Source organism: Saccostrea cucullata, unplaced genomic scaffold (genome assembly GCF_032062105.1).
Source record: "Saccostrea cucullata isolate Sc308-1 unplaced genomic scaffold, CSIRO_AGI_Scuc_v1 ctg7672, whole genome shotgun sequence".
Classification (NCBI taxonomy): Eukaryota; Metazoa; Mollusca; class Bivalvia; order Ostreida; family Ostreidae; genus Saccostrea; species Saccostrea cuccullata.
Window position 1 is genome coordinate 335 of NW_026924779.1, and position 24,008 is coordinate 24,342.

A 24,008-nucleotide genomic window follows, 5' to 3' on the forward strand; every position below is an offset into this window, starting at 1 on the left:
GTCGGCGTCCCTGGTTTTAAGTTTTAGGCGAAGTTTTCTTTTAAAGTAATTACATGCCCAACATTTATTAGAGATGTATAAAAGATTCTTCTACAGTGTTTCTTCGTACCAGTCAAGGTCTCAGATGCTGCAAATTCATCTAAAGTATGACCAGCTTAGTGTTTTTGGAGCTTAAAGTCTGGTGCAGGTTAAGGTTTTTTGTGCAGGTATTATTTCCAAGTAATTAAGAGCCGTATGTTGACCAAAGTTGCACGAAAAATAAATCTTAAGAAGCACATACCAGGCTTGCTTCGGATTCCTGATCTGAAATTCATTTTACGGAACAAGCATTGGACACTTTAAAGTTTTCGGTACAAATCTCATTTTCAAGTAACTATGAGCTTTATGTTGACCATCGTGCATAAAAGATACAAGTAAGGGTGCACCTTTCCAGGCTTCCTTTGGATGCTGGATCTGAGCTACATTTTCTTGATGAGTGAACAGATTACTTGGTATTTTTGTGAATTTGTTATATTTGATATTGAAAAGCCTTAAATTTATTTTTACCAAACTTTCATGGATCATGCAAACTTATGGTATTCCTTCAGATTCTGGATCAGACACACTTTTTCCAGATAATTGACCAGTAAAACTTTTGGATGCAGGTTTATTACATGTACCAAGAAATTATAAGGGATATCTTAAGCAAATTTGCATGGACCATGCATCGAGATAAACACTTAAACGTTTTTTGTTACAAAAGAGATGCTCATTTCAATGGTCAATTTGCTTGATGATTTGAAAGTTTCTTTTAATTTGCTGATAGTAACTCTTATCCTGATTCTGTTTTACAATAAGGTCAATGTGGTCAAAATAGCATAAACGCCCGGAAGTAGTTAATAGAATTTCAGCATTGCCGTTTAGAGCAATACAAATATCTTATCTAATCATTTAATCATATTATTTCATTAATTATTATGCATCTAATTATGCATCAATATATAAACGCATTGATAATTTTGATAATAAAACCAATTGTCTTTCTAAGTTTATAAAATTTCTTTTTTACCGATTGTAACCGCATTGATATTCTGATGGCAGTATAATTAAGTCAGTGCTAAATTTAAGTAGGACAATGCTAGTTTTATCCTTTGCTCGCTGGTGTTGATCCTGGCAATGATTTTTTTTTGTTCCTTTAAATGGTAGAATCTTTCGAATAAATTAATATTCAAAAGATATTTAGAGATAAAAAGCAGACAGCAAAATATCCTGGTACCAGAGGCCTTCCAATGTGCACGCGTGCATATCGGAAGGCCTCGGGTACCAGGCAAACAAAATTAGTGCCCTTTGGAATTCCAAAAGTTTATTGGAAGACCAAAGAACATTTTCTCCTCTAGCTATTACAAAGATTCCTTCGTATTTCTTCAAAAAGAAAGTTTTTTTAAATCTTTCATTTAATCATGAAACAAAATGATAGATACTTTCAATAAAAAAATAAGAACAACTAGGAGACTTATTGTTCACAGAACAATAAGAGGTTTTCCACCTTCTTTGAATTTCAATTTCATTTAATATTTATCTCTTTAAAATTAAATTTCATCAAAAAGAAACCAGGAATGGCTTAAAAGAAGAAAAAAATGTAAAAAAAAAAAAATGAAGATGAACTTGACCTTTGACCTTCAAATTATATTCAAGGTCAAAGGTCAACGGTCACATTGTAATTAACCCCATCCCTCTATGACTTATAGTTTTAAAGTTATAAGGTTTAAAGCTAAGCACAAAAGCATTAAAGGGCAGTAACGCATTCAAGGAGTCACCAGATCCTTTCACACTTGAACATAAATGTTGTGCTTAAAGTCCCTAAACACATTAGTGAATGTTTCATGTCTTTGCGTTTGATGGTTTCGGAGCAGTAGCAATAAGAAGGTTTTTCACACAAAGGGCGATAACTTTAAATAGGGTCAATCTTAAGGGACAAGAATTAAATCTTTGAAATAGTTTTTAAAGTACATATTAATGATAAAAAGGTATTTATTATATGTTAAAAGACAAAAGAGATACAAAAATGGCTTAATTCCTCGTTTTTGGAATGACCTTGACCTTTGACCTTTGCTTTAATTTCATGATCAAAGGTCAATAAATCTTATGCAATCGGTCCCATGTCTCTACGACTTCTCGTTTTGAAAATTTTTAATTATTTGTAAAATTCAAAAAGTTTCAGGGGCAATAACTCATTGAAGGGGTCTCCGAATACTTTCGCAATGAATAGATTCCAGAGTCCCCTCAATGAGTCGAAGACTTTTGTGAAGGTTTCATATTTCTTTGGTTATGGTTACGAAGGAGTAGCGAAAACAAGGTTTTACGTAAAAGGGGCAAGAACTCCGTAAGGTGTCATAGGTCACATACGTTGGGTTGTTTTTCGAAATAACTTTTGATGTCTAGTATCATGAACTTAAAAGTTTTTCGATAAGTCTTTCGGATCAAAAGTCCGTAGCGGAAAAATAATTAAAAAAAAACTAGGAAACTTATTGTTCACAGAACAATAAGAGGTCTTTCCACCTTCTTTGAATTTCAAATTTTTATATCTGACTCGTTTAAATTAATTTCCATGAAAAAGAAACCAGAATTGTCTTAAAGCATAGAAAATATGAAAATTAAAAAAAAATTGGAATGACCATGACCTTTGACCTTGAAAAAAATATATTCAAGGTCAAAGGTCAAAGGTCATAATGCAATTGACCCCATGCTTCTATGACTAATAGTTTTCAAGTTATTAGGTCTAATAGTAAGTACAAAGAAGTTAAAGGGCAATAACTCACATAAGGGTCATCAGATCCTTTTGCACTTATACAGTGAAATTAGGCCTAAAGTCCCTTCAGACATTAGTGAAGGTTTGGTGTCTCTACAATCTACAGTTTCGGAGGAGTAGCGATAACAAGGTTTTTCACACAAGGGGATATAACTTTTAAAAGGGTTAATCTTAGGGGACAAGAGTGAAATCTTTGAAATAGTTTCAAGAGTGCATTTTAATGATGCACAGGTAGATAAAATAAGTTGAAAGAGATTAAAATAGCTTAATTTCTCATTTTTGGAATGACCTTGACCTTTGACCTTTACATAAATTTTAAGGTCAAAGGTCAATGAATCTTATGCAGTTGGTTTCATGTCTCTACGACATCTCGTTTTGAAAATTTTTAATTATTTGTAAAATTCAAAAACTTTCAGGGGCAATAACTCATATAAGGGGTCTATGGATCCTTTTGCAATGAATAGATTGAAAGATCCTCTCAAGTAGTCAAAGACATTGGTGAAGGTTTCATACCTATACGGTTTACGGCTTTGGAGGAGTAGCGATAACAAGCATTTCTTGCGTAAAGGGCGATAACATCGAAAGAGGTCAATGTTCAAACTTCTTGGGTCGTTTTTCGGAATAACTTTAAATATCCAATATCATGAACTATAAAATTTTCCGATAAGTCTTGCAGTTTCAAAAGTCCGGCAGAAAAAGAATAAAAAACACTAGGAGACTTATTGTTCACAGAACAATAAGAGGTTTTTCCACCTTCTTTAGATTTCAAATTTGTTTTAGATCTGACTCCTAAAAATTAAATTCCATGAAAAAGAAATCAAAACCCTCTTAAAGCATAGAAAAATGAAAATTTAAAAAAAAAAAGGAATGACCTTGACCTTTGACCTTGAGTAAATTTTCAAGGTCAAGGGTCACAATGCAGTTGACCCCATGCTTCTACGACTAATAGTTGTCAAGTTATAAGGTTTAATAGTAAGTACAAAGAAGTTTAAGGGCAATAACTCATATAAGGGGTCATCAGATCCTTTTGCACTTACACAGTGAAGTTAGGTCTAAAGACCCTTAAGACTTTAGTGAAGATTTGGTGTCTCTACGGTCTACAGTTACGGAGGAGTAGCGATAACAAGGTTTTTAGCACAAGGGGCAATAACTTTCAAAGGGGTTAATGTTAGGGGACAAAAATGAAATGTTTGAAACATTTTTAAGAGTACATATTAATGATGCATAGACATTAAGTACATGTTAAAAGACTAAAGAGATATAAAAAAAGATAAATTTCTCAGTTTTGGAATGACCTTGACCTTTGACCTTTACATGAATTTGAAGGTCAAAGGTCAATAAATCTTATACAGTTAGTTCCATGTCTCTACAACTTGTCGTTTTGAAAATTTTTAATTATTTGTAAAATTCAAAAGGTTTCAGGGGCAATAACTCATTGAATGGGTCACCGAATGCTTTTGCAATGTATCGTTGAAGTGTCTACTAAATTAGTCAAAGAGATTAGTGAAGGTTTCATTTCTCTACGGTTTACGATTTCAAAGGAGTAGCGATAACAAGCTTTTTTGCGAAAGGGGTAATAACTCCGAAAGGGGTCATTGTTCACATACAGAGGGTCAACTGCGAAAATTTTTTACGAAGTACATTCTTATGGATAAAAAATCTTTTCGATTAATCTTGAAACAAAAAATCAATTGGCGGAAAAATGATAAAAAACTAGGAGACTTATTGTTCACAGAACAATAAGAGGTCTTTCCACCTTCTTTGAATTTCAATTTTGTTGTATATCTGATTCTTTAAAATTAAATTCCATGAATAAGAAACCAAAATTGTCTTAAAGAATAGAAAAAAAATGAAAATAAAAAAATGAAATGACCTTGACCTTTGACCTTGAGAAAATTTTCAAGGTCAAAGGTCAAGGGTCATATTGCAATTAACCCCATGCTTCTACCATTTATAGTTTTCAAGATATAAGGTTTAATAGTAAGTATAAAGAAGTTAAAGGGCAATAACTCATATAGGGGGTCATCTGATTCTTTTGCACTTATACAGTGAAGTTAGGCCTAAAGACCCTTAAGACATTAGTGAAGGTTTGGTGTCTGTAGGGTCTACAGTTTCGGAGGAGTAGCGATAACAAGGTTTTTCTCACAAGGGGCAATAACTTTTAAAAGGTTTAATCTTAGGGGACAAGAATAAAATCGTGGAAACAGTTTTAAGAGTACATATTAATGATGCATAGACATTAAATATATGTTGAAAGACAAAAGAGATACAAAAAGAGCTAATTTTCTCATTTTTGGAATGACCTTGACCTTTGACCTTTGCATGAATTTTAAGGTCAAAGGTCAATGAATCTCATGCAGTTGGTCCCATGTCTCTACGACTTCTTGTTTTGAAAATTTTTATTTATTTGTAAAATTCAAAAAGTTTTAGGGGCAATAACTCATTGAAGGGGTCACCGAATGCTTTCTCAATGAATAGATTGAAGAGTCCTCTTAATTAGTCGAAGACACTAGTGAAGGTTTCATACCTCTATGGTTTACGGTTTCGGAGAAGTAGCAATAACAAACATTTCTCGCGAAAGGGGCAATAATTTCGAAAGGGGTCAAGGTTCATTTACGCAGGGTGAACTGCAATAATCTTTTACGGAGTACATTCTTATGGACTATAAATCTTTTCGATAAATCTTCAAACAAAAAAACATGCGGCGGAAAAATAATAAATGAGAAGAATAATAATAAACAGAACAATTTCAATAGGTCTTTCCACAGAAAGGTGGAAAGACCTAATAAGGAAAAGAAGAAACAGAAGGAAATCAATAGGTCTTACCACAGAAAGGTGGAAAGACCTAATAATAACTAGGAGACTTATTGTTCACAGAACAATAAGAGGTCTTTCCACCTTCTTTGAACTTTGTTTTATTTCTGACTCCTAAAAATTAAATTCCTTGAAAAAGAAACCAAAACTCTCTAAAAGCATAGAAAAAATGAAAATTAAAAAAAAAAAAAATGAATGACCTTGACCTTTGACCTTGAAATAATATTCAAGGTCAAAGGTCAAGGGTCACAATGCAATTGAACCCATGCTTCTACCACTTATAGTTTTCAAGTTATAAGGTATGATAGTAAGTACAAAGACGTTAAAGGGCAATAACTCATATAAGGGGTCATCAGATCCTTTTGCACTTATACAGTGAAGTTAGGCCTAAAGACCCTTAAGACATTAGTGAAGGTTCGATGTCTCTACGGTCTACGGTTTCGGAGGAGTAGCGATAACAAGGTTTTTCGCACAAGGGGCAATAACTTTTAAAGAAGTTAATCTAAGGGGACAAGAATGAAATCTTTGAAACAGTTTGAAGAGTACATATTAATGATCCATAGACATTAAGTATATGTTTAAAGACAAAAGAGATATAAAAAGAGCTAAATTTCTCAGTTTTGGAATGACCTTGACCTTTGACCTTTCAATAAATTTCAAGACCAAAGGTCAATGAATCTTATGCAGTTGGTCCCATGTCTCTACGTTTTCTTGTTTTGAAAATTTTTAATTATTTGTAAAATTCTAAAACTTCCAGGGGCAATAACTTATTAAAGGGGTCAATGAATACTTTCACAATGAATCAATGAAGTGTCTACTAAATTAGTCGAAGACATTAGTGAAGGTTTCATTTCTCTACGGTTTACGGTTTCGGAGGAGTAGCAATAACAAGCTTTTTTGCGAAAGGGGTAATAACTCCGAAAGGGGTCATAGTTCATATACGCAGGGTCAACTGCGAAAATCTTTTACGGAGTACATTCTTATGAACTTAAAATCTTTTCGATAAGTCTTGAAACTCAAAATCACACGGCGGAAAAATAATAAAAAATAATAACTAGTAAACTAATTGTTCAGAGAACAATGAGACGTCTTTCCACCTTTTTAAGTGTTTCAATATCATTTGGGCTGAAAAAAGTAGAAAAAAAAAGCAAGAAAATAAATGAAACAGCAAAATTCTCATTTCTCTACTAGGATTTTAGATCGGGCTCGCAGTTGGTATACCCTATATATATACCCTAGACAGACTTCCTGGATTATACGAGTCGACTCGGGGATAACCACGATTTCATTGATCACGCAAAGAGAGCACATAAAAAACATTGTAACACGCTCCTAGGTGTATATATGAGCTTGAATGAGATTGTTTCCAAGTTAAGATGTAAGGGGTAGGGTCTGAGTAAAATTATGATATACCTATTAATATGAATAACATGCATTTGATCTGCGCATCAAGACGGAAGCGTAAGTGAAAACGTTGTGAAATGTCCCATGTGTACCTGCATCATATGTGCATTATACATGTATTAAAGAGATGTTGGAAAACATCCGATTTGAGTTGTTTTATGTTTGAAATGGATGGCGATAAATTATTTAAGAGCATGTGAGAAACATGAGCGAGAGATGCAAGGCAGTTTTGTAATTATGGAAAAGGAAAACAGAGAATCGGGTTCGGATTTTAACATTCCTGACCGAAATAGGCATGAAATTCGTTGTAAGTAGCATGAAAAAAATGCCAAACTTGTAATTCTAGATGGGAAACACAGGGAGGAAACGTGTATTTCTTTCTACTATGCTGAAAGTCGCTATTTCTTGGGATTGTGTTATTCTAGGGGGAAAAAAATCAAATTTCAAATGAAATCAAGATTCATTCCATTAATATTAAATCTAAATAAAATTGAAATAAATTCCACATACTAAAGAAAGGTAGAATACTTGGTATTAAAATGTCGTAATAGAGCAGGAGAATCGAATGATATTAACAAAAATTGCAGAAATAGCCAATACGGTTTTTAATTAATTTTTATGCTCAGCAATAACGAAATTTCAGACAGAAAAAAAATGCAGATTTTGCCGAGTTTCACTAGAATTTCATTATATTTTAGAGACTCACCTTAAAACTCTCAGCACACTTTCTTTAAGGTCTCTTCTTGCTTTTACTCCGAATCTTATGTCGATATATCGTATCATTTGACTTGTAGACATTTTCTCTATGCTGCTGTTGATTTTTTTTTTTTTAAAAAGGAGGGGGGGGGGGGGATATAAGCATTTGTTAGAGAAAGAGTTGCAAATACCTCAACGACCTTAAGCTTGATATTGACCTTTGGGTCAATAGGGGGTCAAAGGTCAAGGTCATTTATCAAGATCAAAGGTCAAGGTCATCAAAAGAGAGAGAGAGAGAGAGAGAGAGAGGGAGATAAACTTGAGATTAACTCTTGAAGCTGAATCTAGATAAAGGTAATGAATAAATCTTTATTACTTTTTGAGTAAGGGGTCAAAGGTCAAGGTCAAATATCAAGGTCAAAGGTCAAGGTCATTTTAAAAAAAAAAGCATACATACAATTTTAACATTTTTCCAATGACCTTGACCTTTGACCTTGACCTAATCTTCAAGGTCAAAGGTCAAAAGATGTCATGCAGTTGGGCCCATGTCTTTACAACTTGTCGTTAAGAAGTTTTTAGTTCTTCGTAAACATCATAATCTGGCAGGGGCAATAACTACTTAAAATGGTTTACGAATTCTTTTGCACTAATGGAATGAGAAGTGTACTAAATTAGTCGCAGACATTGTTGAAGGTTTTGTACCTCTACGGTTTACGGTTTCGGAGGAGTAGCGATAACAAGGGTTTACACTGAAAGGGGCACTAACTTTCAGAGGGTTCGATTTTAGGGGACAAGCATGGAATCTCTGAAATGGTTTTAAGAGTACATACTAAAGAAGCAAAGAAGTTTAGAATTTGGTTAAGAACAAAAGAGCTATAAAAAATGCTTAATTTTACATATTTTGAATGACCTTGACCTTTGACCTTGACCTAGATTTTAAGGTCAAAGGTCAATGAATCTTTTGCAGTTGGTCCCATGTCTCTACGCCTTGTCGTTTTAGAAATGTTCTTGATATTCTTAAACATTGCAAACATTCAGGGGCAATAATTCATTATAGGAGTTTACGAATCCTTTCGCAATGTTTGATTGGAGAGTCTACTAAATCAGTCGTAAACATTAATAAAGTTTTGGAATCTCTGCGGTTTACGGTTTCAGAGAAGTAGCGATAATGAATCTTTTGCAGTTGGTCCCATGTCTCTACGCCTTGTCGTTTTAGAAATGTTCTTGATATTCTTAAACATTGCAAACATTCAGGGGCAATAATTCATTATAGGAGTTTACGAATCCTTTCGCAATGTTTGATTGGAGAGTCTACTAAATCAGTCGTAAACATTAATAAAGTTTTGGAATCTCTGCGGTTTACGGTTTCAGAGAAGTAGCGATAACAAACATTTCTTGCAAAAGGGGCAATAACTTCAAAAGGGGTCAAGGTTCATTTACGCAGGGTCAACTGCAATAATCTTTTACGGAGTACATTCTTATGGACTATAAATCTTTTCGATAAATCTTGAAACAAAAAAACATGCGGCGGAAAAATAATAAAAAAAAAAAGAATAATAAACAGAAGAATATCAATAGGTCTTTCCACAGAAAGGTGGAAAGACCTAATAAACAGAAGCATTTCAAGAGGTCTTTCCACAGAAAGGTGGAAAGACCTAAAAATAAAATTTCATGAAAGAAAAATGCTATATTTATGTATATTTAAATTTTAGGTCTAAATTCAATTCTTGAATATTGCCTGTTTTTATTCTTCTACCGGTATCTCAATTCATCTTTATTCTTTTTTTTTATCTAATAAAGTTCACTGAAATCTCACAATGATCATAATATTTTTTTAATCGATAAAAATATTTTCAAATATTTAATATTACTAACGATTCCGCACATAATCTATAAAGTCTTTTAACGCATGCGTTTATAATAATTAGAAAAAGTTCAATTCTTAGATTCAATGTGTTATCATAGGATATAGAAAATGTCAGAGTTTGAATGTACCTGGAAAATTACCGTAAGTTGAAAAAAAAACTCCTCCAGCTGCAGGAGCGATGCTCTGAGAATGAAAATTTTCTCATTGTATTAATGCATTTATAAAAAGCAAAATTTTTAGAAATAAATTTTCCTTTTTAAAGTAAATTTACTCTTGCTTTTAGCTTGATGAATTTAATTTGAAGAATACAATACTTTTCCTCGTGGAAGTATGGCGTATAGAATGTATATTTTCCACTCTTGCACATTTAACCGGTAATATTTTGTTATTTCAAGAAAAATAACTATCACCTAATCATTTTATCGAATTCTGAAAAAAAGAAGAAATTTATTTCTCTCAAAGCAAAATCAAATCCATGTAAAAATGAGCCTTGCTGTCTTTAAAGATACATGTTAATGTGGACAATTATCAGTTAGGAGTATAATTATTGCTTACCAAAATGGGGATACATAAATCTCAACAGACATCATCGTTTCTGTGTCAAAGGATTCGCACTATATCTGTAACCTGGACCTCGATTCTTCTTTCATAATGAATTGGGACCTATTTGACATGTAATGAATTCTTTGTGATTGCTTTGATTGATAACCGTGAAACAAAGCATCAAGAGACCTATTTACACCTATTATAAGAGGCTTACTTTGATGTGAACCCTTCTAAAAAATTAAGATTTTCAAGGAATATATTCAATATATTCAATATAGATTTTCTTGAATTTGATTAGGCAGTTAATTTTGAACTTTGCCTTGATTTTCATATCAACCGACAAAATGATCTCGAAGTTATAAAAAACACATAAAAAAGTAAATATTTAAATCATTTTTTATCACTAATACATACATAATTAGCATAATAAAAATATTTTTGCTCATTGTTACATGTATCATTGATAATCAAAACACTTCTCTCCAGTTGTTTATTCACTTAATCATTAAATTCATATTTTTGGATGTCGTCGGTCTTACATGTATAACACACCTGACCGTGCTGACAAATTGAAACCCGTGCGTTAGCGCTTTATGATAATTTGTCGGCACGGCTAGGGGTGTTATAGGACCGATGACATCCAAAAATACACATGTATTAAATAAATGCTTATATTTAAATTCTCCAATTTTCTCTCTTCATAATTGTTTACTTCGTTAATCTTTAATGTGAATTTAGCGACATTCAAAATTTGTGTGCTTAACTGACGTACATGTAAGAGCCGCTTGTGACTATGAAAAGTTAAATAACGCAAACGAACATTGCCAGGTAAAAGTGACGAATTAATTTTTAACGCAAAATTGATGTATTTTTATGTGAATTTAACAGGGTTATAGTTTTTAATTAAATTGAGTCAAAACATTGTACATTTCGTGTTCCTACAATATTGAAAATGTATATAGTTTCCACTGTGTATTTTAACGCGCGATGACAAGGTTTGGCGTGTGTTTTAGAGATTTTAACGTCATGAATTTCTAAATGATTTCATAAGGAAAATTACACTGAATGTAAATACATTACATTTCATGATTTTGATATATTAGATTATAATTTTTTAAGCATTTAGTTAGATAGATATATTCGAAATACATTGCTTCACCTATAATTTTATATTCCAACGTATCTAGATAAATTCAGGACTATTAAACAAAAATAATTCTTTGCAAATGCATGTGACACAATAATGACCTTAATATGTTGGGTATTGAGTAAAACAAATACAGTGAAATTTGTATGGGGTCATTTTAAAAAAGTAAAGTTTGCTAGCCACTTCCCGAATCAGGAAAAAAGACGTAAAGTAACAATGACCGCATCGTTTTCTTTATAAGGTGCACGATAAATTAAGATACGTGCACGATACCTTTAAAAAATATATTAAGAAAATGCGCACGATAAAACCAATAAAAATGTAATGATAAATCTTTAGTAGTTTCAAATCAGTACATGTGTACTTTTTCTGAACGGTATCAAAGAAAAAAATTCTATTTACAAGGATACCTTAGAATGATATGAGAAAACGAATAATTAATGAAATTCATTAAACGCTCGTGACCAACATTACCTTTTTGTGATTATGACAGATAGATTTTTTTTACGGATTGAAAATGGAAAATTTATATTGATTAGCATAGTTATAAAACAGGAGGCCCATGGGCCACATCGTTCACCTGAGCACTTTGGCTTGAAAAAAAATCAATCCAGTATGGAAAAGCTTTAATGCAGAACGGGGAGGGGGTTATCATTTGAATTAACTTGGCTTTACATTACCCGAAGATGCTTCCATATAAAAATGATTAATATTATGCATGGCTTTGTTGTTCTTGAAAAGAAGATTTTAAAAGATTTTTTCCCATATATTTCTATGTAAATCTCGATCGTCCGTTGTAACCCTGCCCTACCCCCGGGGTCATGATGTGGACAAACTTGAATTTACACTTCCTGAGGATGCTTCATTATTAGTTTCATCTTTCAAGACCAAACCGTTCCAGAGTAGAAGAATTTCAAACCTGCCACCAAAATTTTACTATTTCTTAATTATCTCCCCTTGAAAGAGAGCGTGGCCTTTTTTTTTTAACGAACTCGAATCCTTTTTACCGAAGGATACGTTGTGGCAAGTTTGGTTGAAACTGGCCCAGTGGTTCTGGCGACCAAGCCGAAAATGTGAAAGGTTTCCAGACAGACAGATGGACAGCTACAAACAGATAGCTAGACAGCTAGAGAGACAGACGGACGCCGAACAAAATGTGATCAGAAAAGCTCAGGTGAGCTAAAAAGTTTCATTCCTATCAAAAGAGTTGATCAAGAAGAATCATGCTTTAATGTTCTCCAGATTTTCTTAATTATTATAATTGAACATCAAACTATCCAATCCTAAAGTATTTCCTGAAATTGAGAAACTTTAATGTTACTTTCATGGGCTTAAGTTTTTCGAAAGTAATCTCGAGAGAGAAGACAGCTTTTTATTCATATATTCATAATAAAAATTTTAAAGAATCTTCATTTCATATCATTATTAAACATTAAATGCATGGACACAATATCATCGCAGTTTTGCTTAAAATGTTGAATTTCAATTTATATTTTCGACATTGCTAAGGTTCAGTGAGATAGATGTCACCAATTCCGATGTTTGGTCATCTCTAAAGAATCGTCATTCTGAATTGAAAAAGACGAGGACCAAACCAACCAATTTAACTACGGTTCCCTTGGCCCTTTTTGAGTAATAAATTTAGCAAATAAAACAAATGATTCAGACGTTTTCTTTTCCTTTAGGATTATTATATGTATCTATAGCTAATTCTCGCTTATCTTTTAAAAGAATTTGCATGTCTTAAATATATCTGTCATTTGTATCCTCAAACATTACTAGTTTGAAAATTCAGTACGTACTTTGTAGAAACTCTATTTGATTAAAAGTGTGGGTTTTTTTTAAAGTTCACCTTAGACGAGCGTAAGTGGGCTATGCAAATGTGAATAACTCAAGAACTCGTGTCCTAAATTTTATTACTTTTGTTATGGTCTGATTGTGATAATTATTATGTGTATCAGACACAAAAAAACACTAACATTGTAAAGAAAGATGTCATATTTCTGTAACAAGAATTGATTATGACGAATCTTTTTTAGATTAATTATCATAATTGGAAATCCAATCAGGGGATGTTTTATGCATAGTGATTTTATTCATTCTTAAATCCTTATTTATAAGTTAATTTTCCTTGATGTAAATTCAAAAAGGAAGTCACCTGCCTCATTCAATTAGTCATTTCTTTATTTCTATTTACCGAATATAAAATATAATTGTTTGGATAAAATTTTATCAAAGTTTTATTAAAATGTTGAATTTCTATTTGTCTTCTAAAATTTTCTAAAATGCATGCGTTGTAACGGTTGTTAACAATTTATCTATGTTGTACCAGTTGTGTTCAATTTGTTTACCTTTTACCGGGAGTGTTCGACTTGGTTAATTTGAATCAGTTGTGTACTGTTTATTAAGACCTATGTTTTACCGTTTGTGATCAATTTACTTACATTGTTTTTTTTTTTATTTTGCACTCATAAACACAAGTATTGTTTTCATTTTCCTAGAAATTAAATAGAGTTACAATTAATTACTTTTAAGGATGTATTTCATTTTAACAAGAAGGTAGTAGTTTTGATAATTCTTCAATAAGAGAGATTTATGAATTTTTTTTCATTCAAATATATATTGGTCACATACTCTCTTGCATTGTATAACTGATAAAATTTCACCAAGGATTTTGAAGGTATAATTTTCAAATTGGTGCGACGCCTATTTTTTAAAATCATAATGAAGAATCATTGTCCTCTAGGAAGACCTAAATCTGCTAAGCAAAAATGCCTCATTTTGGAACTGATGACCTAGATAAAATTACTTTTTAGTGATGTCTGACGGAATAAAAGAAAGGAATGATTCTTCTGTCAAAAAAGCTTCCTCGAAAATTTTGATTAATCATCCTCAGATGTTCTCAATAATGACAATTAAAATCAAATTATAAAATTTTATACATGTTTTTTCCCTGAAATCACAAACATTAGTGTAAGGACTTTCTATGCTGTAATGACCAATATTTGTCCCAAATCAAGCTTTGACGGAAAAATCTATAATTATGTTTTTAAACAGGGGGATATCTGCAGACTGCAAGGCAATGAATAATATCATAAGCCATGACGACATATGTTTAGTATGATGTCTGGAAAATGACGTAAGTTTAAACTTTCGACGATCTTTATAGAAAATGGTGTATATTATGTCAATATTTTGAGCAAAAGTTGCCAAGCGCAGGTCTGCTCCACCTCAATATTTTGATATAATGTGTAAAATGATAAAAACAATGAAATATGTACATATGGTTCTTGCAAAGACCTGCGTTCTATAAATTTTATAATAAAAAATGAGCAAATATTGTGATATACTCTTTCTGATATTAATACAAAATCCAGATAGTTTATGACGTCATAAAAACACAAATTTATCATATACCAACATGTACTTTTAAATTATAATATTTTATTTAATTTAGATTTTTCATAAAATATATACAATTTTGCACATTTCAAGAAATTTTCAAAATATGGCTTTTCTGGGGGCAAAAATATCCAAAATACTGCATATAGTTCTCTGGACAATGATATTTTTAAAATATAATTTTCTTTAATTTAAGTGTCAAAGCTAATGTTTCTCCCTTCTCTAAATGTCATGCTAAACAAGTTCATATCTTTATAATTTCTTTTCTATTCAAACTTTGTTGCAATTAAATATCTGTACTATTAAAACAATGATATCAATATATTTTTGATGAGGACGAGTCTAATTATTTCTACCCTAGGGATTCTTATAATTTTTCGTTAATTAGTTTTTACTGTTATATATATTGTTTAAAGATTAAAAAATGGAATATTTACCACACCGATTTCTTAGGGAGCCATCTCAAAAGTTGTCAAATTTTACTATTTGACCCTTAGGAAATTGATGGGAAAGCGCCAAATTATCAAATTTTCCCATATTTTTTTTGTATTTCTGCCCTAAAGATTTCTTCTTCAGTCAAGTAAAGGAGATTTAGTGTAAAAAGTCACCAAATTGTGAACTTTCAAAAAAGTTGACCATCTAGGTTGGTCTAGGTCTTAATTACAAAGTTTTTCTTCGATGCCCAATACCTCTAAAATTGCCATATTGTGGTATGAATACATATCGGTGCAGATGAATTGTCGGCAAAATAGCAATATTAAGATTGCTAGTATGTTTCTTTTGATGTTCTGTCATCAGTTTTTAGTATAATATCCATGGACGTCTTCAAACATATAAGCAAGTAATGTGTCATTTTTCAACGCCCTGCATTGCTTACAAAATCGGAAAACAGTGAAGTTGTTAGAGCCATTTTAGAGTTTTTTATATTTATTGTCGTAAAATCTCATTTTCAGACCAGTAGGCGTTACAGATATTGTTAATTTTATATTAAAATCAAAATATTTGGAAAAGGTGTAGAGTCGCACTCCTGACTGCATGAAATTAAAAAGTTGTGCTAAAATCGAAAAAAAAATGCGAAATAGAATTAGACTCGGCCTCTACAAATTAAAAATAAAAACAACAGAAGGTTGTTTTGCGAATTCGTTTGATTAAATCATCAACACTATAGTCTATAATAATGCAAAAATAATATTGTACAAGATTTATCATAAATTTAATATTGTTTGAAATCACAGATATGAATACAAGGTATTGCGTAATATACAAAACAAGATTGTTATTTAATACTTTCAATAAATTTTAGAATTGAAGGGCTTGTTTCTGCCAAATCTGCATTCTGTGTTGTAAAAACCTACTTTCCTGGAAAAAAAAACCAAAATCTATTTTAATTATAAGATTTTGTGCTGGTAGATAAAGAGGACATTTATAATTCTTAATTAATATATTAATGGTTATTCTTTAAATAACATTCATTTTCTTCGACAACAATCACATTTGTAATAGTAAAATGCGCTCGGCAACTTTTGCTCAAAATATTGACATAATATACACCATTTTCTGTAAAGATCGTCGAAAGTTTAAACTTACGTCATTTTCCAGACATCATACTAAACATATGACGTCATGGCTTATGATATTATTCATTGCTGTAGTAATAAGTGTAAATTTGTTACAAGGAAATGTACGTGAATAAAGTAAAAGTCCCATTCGAGAACGTCACCAAACACTGAGTAAGTGATTTAATTTTTTTTTTACCTTTATTCGTCATTGAGACCTAGGGTCATTGAGCAGTAATGAGTCATAATTTTCTCAACGCCTACAGTGGCCCAGGAAATCGTTTTTTTAGGCTTCATTTAAGGGGGTTGCTACATGTACATATACTCAAGACCTTCTGATCATAGAGCACTCCAGCCACCGTCGGTATTATGTAGACGTCTGTTTTGTCAGTTCTTTCAAATTATCAGTGTTTTCATGAAAAAAAACTATGGTTTAGTTCATTTCAAATGTGATGTCATATTGAGAAAAGTGTAGTCAGTTCGGGGACACAAACTGTATTGCTAAATAGAATTAAAAAAATACTTGCCCTTTAGGAATAAATAGAGGCGTGGATCCAACAAGATAAAACCCGGGTTTAGTTGGGGACGGATATCTTGGATCCTCCAACCGAAAATACTGGACGCATTCTCTTTCGTTATAAGTGACTCCCTGCGCTACAAATGAAAACAAAAGGCATTCAACTAGGAGAAAAGAATTAGTAAAGTACAGACAAATCAAATACTATCTATACATCAATAAGTAAGGGAGTTTTTTTAGGAATTAAACGTTTAGCGGAAAAAGTGTGAAGAAAACGAACATTCCTCAATCATATAGAACTTCAAACAGTACAAGTATAAAAACAGATCCCTGTAGAATTCCAGAGTTGGGATAAAATGCGTAGAAGGAATAAGTATCCCCTTTTAAGTTAGAGCGTTTACTCTTCAACTGCAAAAAAAATTGCTTCATACGTCGTGGGTTCGAAGCCCACTGCTAGACGATGACATATTTAGATTTCTAAAAATTTGGCGACACAGTACTTATGGCTTTGAAAGTTATGAAAAAAAAATCATATCACTTGAATATAGAATTTTGAGAATACCTCTGCAACACTTAACTGCAACATTTCCGTGTTTATCCTTGGGAACTGCTGAGTAGCCAGATACATAACCATTGTATGGACATCGGTAAGGCCGAGGTGCAAATATATTTATATCTTAAGATATAAAAATCGATAAATTGATTTTTGAAGAAATATATTTTTGCTGTAAAATATTCATGAGGTAGCAAATTATAATGAAAAATATCAAAGAAAATATATTTCCGAAGATATTTAGTTTCATCCTTTCTAAACAAAAAATACACGTAAATGAAGAAAATTAATTTTTAAATACAACTGATACTTACTAATCATCTCGCAACCCTCGATAGGCCCCAGTGGCGGATCACAGTTAGGGATAGACGCCCCATATCGAGGTCTGAACGATACTGGGACACCATTAGGACAGAAGTTGTCCTTAACATATGGCTTGTGGTAAGGTAAACCTAATTTAGTTTCAAAATTATCAAATAAATTAAATAAGATTAAATTAACCTAATACTGTTTGATTCATTTTTTTAAAAAATATGACTTGGATGAAATAATAACTAATGTATGTTGAAAAAAGAATAATATAACTCTGTAAAAAAAACTCTTCTTTAGTTTCTGCAAGTAAATCCTCGCATTTTTTAAAGTAATATATTTGATAAACTTTAAAAGAAATGCTGTAAAAATATCCTATACAAATATATGCATGTACATATATCTCGAATTCGTAATTACTTTACGCAGAATTATAACTTACATGTACTATCATATTTATCCCGAAGGTGAATTGCACTACATTGAACCAAAGGGGAAGAATCAACACTACCTTGATCAAAAGCATATGACAGATTCAGGATAGGGGTTAATTAACAGGCGGAAACTCTCAATAAAAAATCCTTTAAGTAGGTCGTACGCAATTCTGCTCTATCTTTCCGATACAGGTGTAGACATTCCGTTCTTTTTTGATTGTTGTTTCCAGACATGCATGCATGAGAAGTCATGCAAATAGGCGATAAGTGAAAATACAAAACCAGATTTAACTAATGAAAAACTGTTGAATGATGTGAAAGTAATTTACTTATAATTAAGGCGTTTTAGAAAACTTGCTTATTTGAAATTTCTTTACTCGCAAAATGTCTTTTTTTTTAGCTTTAAAATTTACAAGGAATTATTTTAAAGACAAAATTCCTTGCTTCTTTAAGCCGAATGATCATATTAATCTTAAATATTCAAAAAAGACAATCAGAATTCAAAATAAACTTTCGGAATATATTTGTGGCAATATGATGGTTGAATTCACGAAAGTTAAAGTAATACATATTTTTTAACATAAGGAAAAGAACTCTTTGAGTAGCTTGTAAAGGAAAATAAAAATACAAAATTAAACAGAACTGTAAATACTCCAAAAGCGAAAAACTGTAAAAATCAAATTCGTCCTTCATTGAAGTAGCTCAGAAAGAAAAACAATAAAACAAAATTATCCTGAATATCAAACAAATATGATTACAGTAAAAAGAAATAAAAATAAAACAATCATAATGAAAGATTTTTTTTGCATTGAATTGAATCATATTTAAGTAATTTGATTTGAATATACTGAGGACCAGTAATATTAGTCATTAATTAAAATTTTGATTTTAATTTATAATAATTTTTCACAATAATTTTAGGCAAGTTGTGTTTTATAATTCATTTAATTTTTAAGTAATGAAAATCAATAGAAATGACCTTTTGATTATTTATATATCTATTTTTTGAAATATGCTATTTCAATATTTGAAAAAGGTTTTTTTAGGAACTTATTAAATCTCCAAACAATTTTTATCTTTTTTTCAATTTGATAAAAAAAAAATATTTCCAAGAATAGAGAAATGGTAGGGGTTTAAAACTTACCTGTAAAACTGCTGTGAAAATAATTTCCTCCAAATGCAGGGACGATGCTCTAAGAATGATAATTGTTTTCAAGTGTTTTTAATTATGTATTAAAAAGAAACTTTACTCTTTCAATATTGTCATTGGATTTATACACTTTAGATTTGATTTAAAGAAAACAAAGCCATTCCATAGGGAATTAGCCCGTCAGTGGATAACTATACTTTAAACATTTCTTTACCTCCACTTAAAACAACACCTATGAAATATACTACATTTATTTTAGAAAAAATGAAATTAATCCTCAAATTTTAATGGATTCAACAGGTGTCTGTAATTTTTTAGCAAAATATACCGTGGTATTGTATTTAATTGTAAAGAAACAAGAAAAAAAAAACCAGACCAGCGAAAATACTTTCCGATTTCATTTTCACATTATATTCAGATAATTATCTATTATCTATTTTTGTATTCAAGGGAATTGGTTTGTGCTTTAAAGATACATGTAGTCTCTGAGGACGAAGAGGTATTTTGAGCACTTACCAAAATGAGAACACAGAATACATCTAGAGGCATCATCTTTAAATGGAAATTGTTCACACTGTACCTTTAACACAGAACTGGATCTTCTTTTATAAGAAATTATGACCTGCTTGACATGCCAGAATATGGTTTCTGTGGACATTTTTTTGGATGTGGTCTAGACATGATTGACAAGTGTGAAACAATGTATCAAACTTTGAAACTTTTTTTTCACTTAAAGGTTAAGAGGAAATATATTTTCTATTTCAGTATACGTTGGTATAATATTAAAAGCCTTAGATAAGCATTAGAAAGGCTTATTAACTTTCAATATGGTGGGATAAATTAATAATATAATATGTACTGATTTTGATCCAATATTGAAGAATGATCTTAACTTAATTGAGTAACAAATTAACAAACTTAATAAGTTCCAATATTTAATGATGGACTTGGTTCATTTAAATTGTTTTTTTTTCAGTAAATTTAGACATATTTAAGAATAGAAATGCATTTGACAAAATGAAGTCGCATTATTGCAAAAGTATGTATAACAAATTAAGTAATTCGAAGCACGTAAGTGCATTGTGGAAATTTTATTTCACACAAATTATAAATTGGACTCTATCTTTAATTTACAATAATAAGAATTCAATGTTTATATTTGTGAGTTCCTTACCTTTTATTTTAAAAAATCCTGGAATGATTCTAGATAAAAAAACCTTTGCAAAGATGGTATTGTACATATGTCTGACTATTGTTTAACAAACAATAAAGCTCGTACCAATAGGCCAATAGGTTAAACCATGCATTTTCCTTGTGATGACTTCAAAATCAAGACAATTATTTCTTTTAAATCTTTGATAATTCAATACTTATTTAATTTTTAAAACTGACCTCCTCAAGACAAGCAAGAGGCGATAGGGTTTTTTCTTACATTATAAGTATAGAAAGAATTAGCAGCAAAGCAAACAATATGTTATTGCAGAAAAGCAATTATTCTTTTTGTGGAAAAGCATAATTTTTTTTAGGAAAAACTGTGTCGAACCTGAGTGGTGACCTCGGGGACAAAGGTGGGATGAATGTGGTGGTCACATGGGTTAAATTGACCAGATAGTCCTGTAAAGCAACTGACTGTAACTTCATAGAGGGGTCGGCAAATCATTTTAGCTGCAGCACTGTGGCCCTATGCGTGAGATTATTTGGACATATAAAGGTGTTACACATCCATACATTGTAAAAACCCTCGATTTAAGCCGTCGATTTTTTTTGTCCCTCACTTTAGGTCTTATTTCTTTTTACACTCTTAGAATGTTATCCATCATATTTTTTACTCCAATTATTTTAGGATCGAGGGTAAATGTATGATTAATACTCGGATATCATTTATAGAGATGGTGTAAATAATAAGAAACAATTGGTTTATTCTGCACGTACATATCATTGAGAAAGAAGAGAAAATGCTTTTTCCTGCTTTTTAATGTTAATTGTTTTTATTTTGAGATCAAAGTTTTTGTAGTCTTCAATTATATTACCTTTCTCAACAATTTATGAAACTCTATATTTCATGAGAGTGCAGACATTTCCAGATAGAAAACTTAGCCTTTGTTAACCTATAGTTCTGTTAAATACCAAAAAATTCATACAAAATACTTGAGAGATAATATCGGCCTTTCAATGCTGAAACCATTGTGTAAAAAGGATGACTCAAAGATCTATAAAATAAAAAGTTGGTGTGGCATTCCACCTTAAGTGCTGCCGTCCTTTGATTTTTTTCTCTGTCCAAAATCTTTTCTTATCTTGCAATTTAATTACTTCATTTATTCACCTTACACTGATTTTGACAAATTAGATCCCAGAATTATTTATCAGTATTTAATTAGGCAGGTGTGTTTGAAATACTTAGTTTGATCTCATATTATTACGCGCTTATATTTTGTTCGATTCAGGTGCATCAGGAAATTATATATATTTTTTTTTTTGTAAAATAACAAGACAGATGAGTCGATTCTTTGCTACTTTGTTTCCAAGAAAAGACACAGAATTTGCATCGGATATCTTTTTTTAAAGATACTTGCCGTCTCTTTAATTTAATCAATACTTTATGTAAGTAAGATTAACATAATGGGATTTGACATCAGGCATGGCCTATATAAGTCCTCTTCAAGGTCAAGGTTACAAATGTTAAGAATTTATAATGATTTACAATGACGAAAAAATTTCCTTATAAGTTACATCAATTTCTTTTTCTATCTAAGGTGTGGGAAAAAAGAAAAGAAAAAATGAATCCAATTAATTTATACAGAAGCGTTATTACTAAGTACGTATACATGGTATACTTGCTATACAATATAATGACAAAAAAATAATAATAAAAGTGCAAACAAACAGCATAACAGAGTAAACAATTAAAGTGCAAAGAACAAATGTGTAAAGAAAAATACAAAACAGAATGAAATAATGACATTAAAAAATAAATAAATTTTGATCAAGCAATGAATAAAGAAACAAATTAATAAAGTGCAAAGACAAATTTCCATGGAAAAATAGTACAAATTCATGGAACATGGAAATGCTGAGATTTAAGTAAAAAGAAATATGAGAAATATCTGGATTTATTTTATTTGTATTTTTTTACTTAATTACAAAATACTCTCACAATTTTTTTGAAGACTTGCCGTCTCTGTACTGCAAAGAAAACTTTAAGAAGGTACAATGTAGGTAAGTAACTTTGTTTATTAAGACACTTTCGAATATAAGCTTAATAGCTTTTAATAATAATTTTACAAACGGTGAAGAAAAAACTTTAGAATAATTGAAAAAAAAACTGTTTTCAGGGGTTTAGAATTAGTTTCAGGTCAGGACATTTCTTTCAGTTGGTTGAAAAGGGCAAACAAACATTGATTAAAAGACGGCCTTATACGTCTTCCTTCTAAATTATATCAAGATAGATGATGTTTCTGTAAAATTTATTATCTTAGTTCATACTGGCTTAGTCTTTCTAGATCATAAGAACTAATAGGTCTCAAAATCATTTAAATCTTCACATAATTTTACTATTTGATAATTACTCCTTTATAAGATTTTATATGGTAAAATGATTTTTCTTACAGAAAAATATGCTATCATGCAGAAGAAATTGCACAATATTAACATCTACAACAAATCACAACAAATTTACGTATTATACTTTTTTTAATTTACACATTTGATCATGTTAATCGTGATATATGTTTTGCTAGCTATTTAATTTCGAGAATTTTGTTGTCTTATCCGTATACAAATTTAAATAATTAACACAATAATAGATATTTTATACCAAACCTCTATCTGTGAAGTTCGTTTAATTTCAAATATTAAAAAAAAAAACGTTCTTCCAGCAAACTCGGAAAACAATATTTGTCGAAAAGTCCTGAGAAGATTCAAAGGTACAAAAAGTTCGATATTGGAATAAATAAAGAAATCGTTGTCTAGTTAGTAGAGTATGCTAAGGCATCAACAAAAATGGATAATTGATAATTTTCATAACGGGCGAACACAGAGACACGAGATTTACATGCATATTAGGTCTCCTTATAAAACCACTACTAATGTGAAGCCTAAGTTAAGGTCGCCATTCTGAATTGACATCCCTGAAAATCACCCCCGCGCAATTTTGTATCCCTCTACAGATAATTTATCGATTTGAAATTCAAACCTATGGTTCCTTTATCTATTTCTTTTCGTTTAATGATGCCGAAGCTCTATCACACTAGATGTGTTTGAAAGATATGCTTGTCAAAAATGCATTTAATTTTCACGCTAGCTAGAAATTAAAGTTCAGTGCACACTTTTTCCAAATGCGCCGAATAAAAATTGTTCTATTTATTATAATTGAATCTGGATATGCTACGCAAAAATGATCTTTTAAAAGAATTTCTGACCCACATTGTGTGACCTTTTTGTGTTTCTTACGTATGACAAAAGAAAGATTAACATTCTAATAGAAAAGGCGAGTTTTCTGTCAATTAAAAGAGGATTGATCTCGAAAAATGTTTATCAGATTTGTCTTAATTATCATAATTAGAAATTACACTATGAAATGTTGAGAAATGTTTTTTTCTTAAAGTACAAAGGTTTTGTTTAACATAAGAAAGCTAATTTTCCTTAACATAAATGCAAAAGCAAGTGCATGCATTTGCCTCATACATCATGTTCCTGATAAAATACTTAATATCTTTAATCTTATTTTTTCTTATCAAAAATGAGTGCATACGAGGGGTTATTGAAAAAAAATCGTGGACGGGCGCCATAAAATTAAAACTGCTTTAGGTACATCAATGAATTTCAA

The 24,008-nt window shown here is 31.0% G+C and overlaps 1 protein-coding gene across 1 annotated transcript; it reads right to left on the reverse strand.

Moving 5' to 3' along the window:
• Positions 1-15,771: 15,771 nt before the first annotated feature.
• On the reverse strand, positions 15,772-19,756 carry LOC134267278 (uncharacterized). Its single transcript, XM_062749497.1, has 6 exons — positions 19,700-19,756; positions 19,178-19,226; positions 17,605-17,742; positions 17,300-17,413; positions 16,748-16,874; positions 15,772-16,023 (listed from the first exon to the last, which is right to left on the reverse strand). Exons 1-6 carry the CDS (start codon positions 19,733-19,735, stop codon positions 15,954-15,956), a joined length of 534 nt encoding a protein of 177 aa, XP_062605481.1. The 5' UTR covers positions 19,736-19,756; the 3' UTR covers positions 15,772-15,953.
• Between the last annotated feature and the right edge of the window lie 4,252 nt (positions 19,757-24,008).